This window comes from Coptis chinensis, chromosome 4 (assembly GCF_015680905.1).
Source record: "Coptis chinensis isolate HL-2020 chromosome 4, ASM1568090v1, whole genome shotgun sequence".
NCBI classification, from domain to species: domain Eukaryota; kingdom Viridiplantae; phylum Streptophyta; class Magnoliopsida; order Ranunculales; family Ranunculaceae; genus Coptis; species Coptis chinensis.
This window is the reverse complement of record NC_141459.1, coordinates 83914760-83919061: the sequence shown is the minus strand read 5'-3', so window position 1 is coordinate 83919061 and position 4302 is coordinate 83914760. Positions and strand designations below refer to the sequence as shown.

At 47.4% G+C, this 4302-nt stretch overlaps 2 protein-coding genes across 2 annotated transcripts; both read left to right on the top strand.

The window, feature by feature from the left end:
• The first annotated feature begins 741 nt into the window (after nucleotides 1-741).
• LOC147505213 (uncharacterized) lies at nucleotides 742-1044 on the top strand. Its single transcript, XM_086605494.1, has one exon. It carries the CDS (start codon nucleotides 742-744, stop codon nucleotides 1042-1044), a length of 303 nt encoding a protein of 100 aa, XP_086461620.1.
• A 1692-nt stretch (nucleotides 1045-2736) lies between these two features.
• LOC147505212 (uncharacterized) lies at nucleotides 2737-3525 on the top strand. The gene is made up of 2 exons (XM_086605493.1): nucleotides 2737-3012; nucleotides 3130-3525. The coding sequence occupies exons 1-2, from the start codon at nucleotides 2737-2739 to the stop codon at nucleotides 3523-3525; spliced, it is 672 nt and encodes a 223-aa protein (XP_086461619.1).
• The last annotated feature ends 777 nt before the right edge of the window (nucleotides 3526-4302 follow it).

Sequence of the window (4302 nt, the reverse complement as noted above, 5' to 3'; positions counted from 1 at the left end):
ATCCAGCGGACCACATTCATCATTTTCGGTAACAGATGCCACTCTGGTAAAAGTCTCGGTATGATGGTCTGCGATGTATGATGTTCTTGGCTAGTCTTAAAGGAGGGGTGTCGGATTGGTATTACAGACTGCCAGCGGGGAGCATCAAGAATTTCCAGGAGTTGGAGCAGGCATTCATAGATCACTTCATACATCAGAAAAAACGGTTTAAGGCAGAGACACTGAAAGTTGAAAATTTGGATGAGAGGACAGCGGTGATACCCTTTGAGAGAGGCTTGCGCCTGGAGACATGAGTGCACCAATCCGTAGCCAAGAATGAGATTGCGACACTACATGAGCTGTATCCATGAGTGGAAAAGTATATAAGATATGAAGATTCTATGTAGAAGGATTCCAAGAGGACGGGGAAGGTCGTGTTGTCTTTGGAGAAGGAACGGGAACGCCATAAAGTGGGGATGTCGGAAAAAGAAAGTGGGAGATACCGCGGGTACGGAGCGCATGCCGCCGCAGGGAGGGATACTGGGAACCATCAACGTGATTTACAGCGGGGAGGTTATGAGTCATAACGCTCATAGAGACAAGATACGGCGGACCACGAGCATCCAACAGATTAATAAGAGAACGGATAGGCCATGACAGCGAGCGGTGGTAGCGGCAGAAAAGGATTAAATCTTGTTTAGCAACGTGGACCTACGAGTAGTGGACTCACCACATGAAGGCGCATTGGTCATTATAGTGGCAATGGCGAATTACATGGTGAAAAGGGTGTTGATTGATTGTGGGAGTGACGTAGATCTGTTGTTTAGAGGTGCTTTGGAGGAAATGGGAGTTGATCCTAAGCAGTTGCATCCTTCGCGAACTAATTTGTATGGATTTAATGGAAGTATGACAGAGCCCATGGGGGAACTCTTACTGCTCATGACAACAGAGCCGGTGACAGTCTTCACCCGTTTCATGGTGGCGGACTCGGCTTCGCAATATAATGCAATTTTGGGAAGGCAGTGGATTCACGAGATGAAGGCAGTCCCATCAACGTATTATTAGGTAATACGATTCCCCACCCCTACTGGAATGTACGAGGTCTACGGTGATCAGGTCACGGCAAAAAACAGTCATCGGGGAATCGTGAAGCGGTTGATCGACGGATCGGAAAGAGAGGCTTCCAATCCTAGGAAGAGGCTGGCATAGCAATTATAGTGCACCTCAGGGGAGGGGGAGGGTGATACAGTGGCGGATCCAAAGACGCTCGATGAGATAGAGGTGGTGAATATTGGGATAGGGGAAGAGGAGAAGTTCATGTCGATAGGATCTAATTTGCCCGAGGAGTGGAGGGGTAAGTTGATACAGTTCTTGTTAGATAATAGAGATGTCTTCGCTTGGACAATAGAGGATGTTACTAGGTTGGACCTAGAGTTCGCATGTCATCACTTACATATGAAAGAGAATGCCAAACCCGTGAGGCAAAAGATGCGCAGTATTAGGCCAAAATACGCTGAAGGGATCCGCGAAGAGGTCGCTAGATTGAAAGGGGCGAGGATAATTTGAGAGGTAGAGTTCACAGACTGGTTATCTAATATAGTCGCGGTACCAAAAAAGAATGGGAAAGTGCGTATGTGTGTGGACTTTACTAATGTAAATCTAGAGTGCCCAAAGAACAACTATCCTATGTCATGAGTAGATGAGTTGGTGGACAGGACGGCCGGGTTCAAGATATTTTCCTTCATGGACGCGTCGATGCGGTATAATCAAGTCACAATGTATGGGCCAGATCAAGAGAAGACCTCGTTTGTGTTGGAGGGCGGTACCTACTGCTATATGAGGATGACATTTGGTTTGAAAAATGCAGGGGCAACCTTCCAGCGGTTGGGGGAGAAAATGTTCGAAAGCAAGATTCGGAAGGGAATTGAGATCTATATTGATGACATGGTGGAAAAGAGTATGTCAGAAGAGGAACATATAGAGGGGTTGCGAGAAACCTTTGGGATACTATGTAAATACAACTTGAAACTGAACCCTGAGAAGTGTACTTTCGGGGTGACTACAAGAAAGTTTTTGGAGTATATCGTTACTCATAGGGGGATCGAGGCTAACCACGAGCAAATAAGGTCCTTGGTAGAGATGCCATCTCCACAGAATGTGAAGGAAGTACAACGGTTAGCAGGAAGGGTCGAGCCCTGAATAGATTCATTTCCAAGTCATCCGATAAATGCAGACCGCTGTACCGACTGTTGAGGACCACACTAGATTTTGTATGGACCGCAGAGTGTGAGGAGGCATTCCAGGAATTGAAAAAATATTTGGGCAAAGCGCCTTTGCTGTCACGGCCCGAGACCGGGGAGAAGTTGTATTTGTACTTGGGGGCCACAGAGTATGTAGTCAGCTCGGTTCTAGTTCGGGTGGTAGACAAGGTGGAGAAGCCGGTATATTTTCAGAGTAAGACTTTGTTAGATACAGAGAGACGATATAGTAGGATTGAGAGGTATGCCTTGGCATTAGTTTTTTCAACCCTGAAGCTAAAACCTTATTTTGAAGCACATGTGGTGGTGGTGGTAACGAATTTGCCTCTGAGACAAACACTGAGAACGGAAAAATCTGGTAGAATGTTGAAGTGGGCAGTGATGCTGAGTTCCTATGAGATCTGAAGATCGATAATAATCGCGAGAAGCGCGCCAGGTGGTGGCTGAGTTTCTGGCAGAGTTTCCTACAGAGGATCCCACGTGGGGAGAGGAAATGATTATGGAACCAGAACGGGAGAGTGAGCCAGACCTTCTAGACCCGTGGGATAAGAGGAATGGGTGGAGGGTATTCGCGGATGAATCGGCTACCGACGCATGCAGCGGCATCAGAGTTGTGTTGGTTACACCTGAGAATAGCATAATAGAGCAAACCATGAAACTCGGGTTCGCAGCGTCCAGCAATAAGGCAGAGTACGAAGCGGTTATCATAGGATTGAGAATGGCCAAGGATTTAGGAGTGAAAGAGTTGACAGTCTATTCTGATTCAAACTTATTGGTGTGTCAAGTGAATGGAGGGTTCGCCGCCCGATGCCCCAGGATGGCAAGATATTTGGATGTGGTGCGTAAATGAGCTGAGAAATTCACAAAACTCTGTTTCCTTCACTTGGGCCAGGGAGAGAACAAACACGCCGATGCCCTAGCATATGTAGCAGCTGCAATTCCCGAGTCGGAGGAAAGAACAATACGAGTGGGAAGGTTAGAGAAACCAAGCACCGAGGATGAGATGGAGATTTATCAGGTCGCGGAAGAGAAGGAGGGTTGGATGGAGCCAATTAAGGACTTTTTGGCAGGAAAGGAAGTCATGGATAAAAAGGAAAGAAGGAGATGGGAGCAAACTTCTCGGAGATATGTTCTACTGGAAGGAGAGTTATATCGGAAAAGCTTCAGTGGACCACTTCTAAAATGTTTGGGTCCGCGACTATCTCAGGAGGTGTTGGCAGAACTACAAGAGGGGGATTGCGGGAGCCATTCAGCGGGGAGAACGACGACATATCGGCTACTGACATAGGGGTATTTATGGCCCCACATGAAGAGGGATGTTGTGGAATTTGCTAAGAGGTGTGACAAATGTCAGAGATTTGCCCAGTTGATATTCGCCCCCGCTGAACCCCTTTATAATGTCTCAAGTCCGTGGCCTTTTGCTATGTGGGCAATGGATATCGTGGGACCACTGCCCATGGCCAGTGGTAAAAGGAGGTTCATGCTCGTGGCCACAGATTATTTCACAAAATGGATTGAAGCCGTACCCCTGCAGCAGGTGAAGGAAGCGCAAGTCATCAAGTTTTTATAGGAGAATATTATCTGCAGGTTTGGATTGCCGTACGCCATCATAGCAGACAATGGGACTCAGTTTATGGGAGCAAAGGTGGCCAGGTTCTTACAAGCCTACATAGTAAGACAGGGGTTCTCGGCCCCTTATAACACCAAGGGAAATGGACATGCATAGTCATCCAATAAGACCATCATGAACAACCTAAAGAGGAAGTTGGAGGATAAGAAGGGGGCATGGGCCGACGAGCTAAATCATGTATTATGGGCCTACCGGACCACACCTCGGTCGTCCACCCGAGAGATCCCATTTTCATTGGCTTACGGGGTGGAGGTTGTGATCCCGTCAGAGATGGTGGCAGCTACAACGCGAATAAAGGTCATGGAGGAGGGTTCAAATTGGAGAATCTTAGCAGTGGATCTAAATCTAGCAGAGGAGAGAAGAGACATTGCCTGTATAAGGTTGGACGAGTACCACCGGAGGTTGCAAAGACAATACAATAGGAGGGTCAAGGCA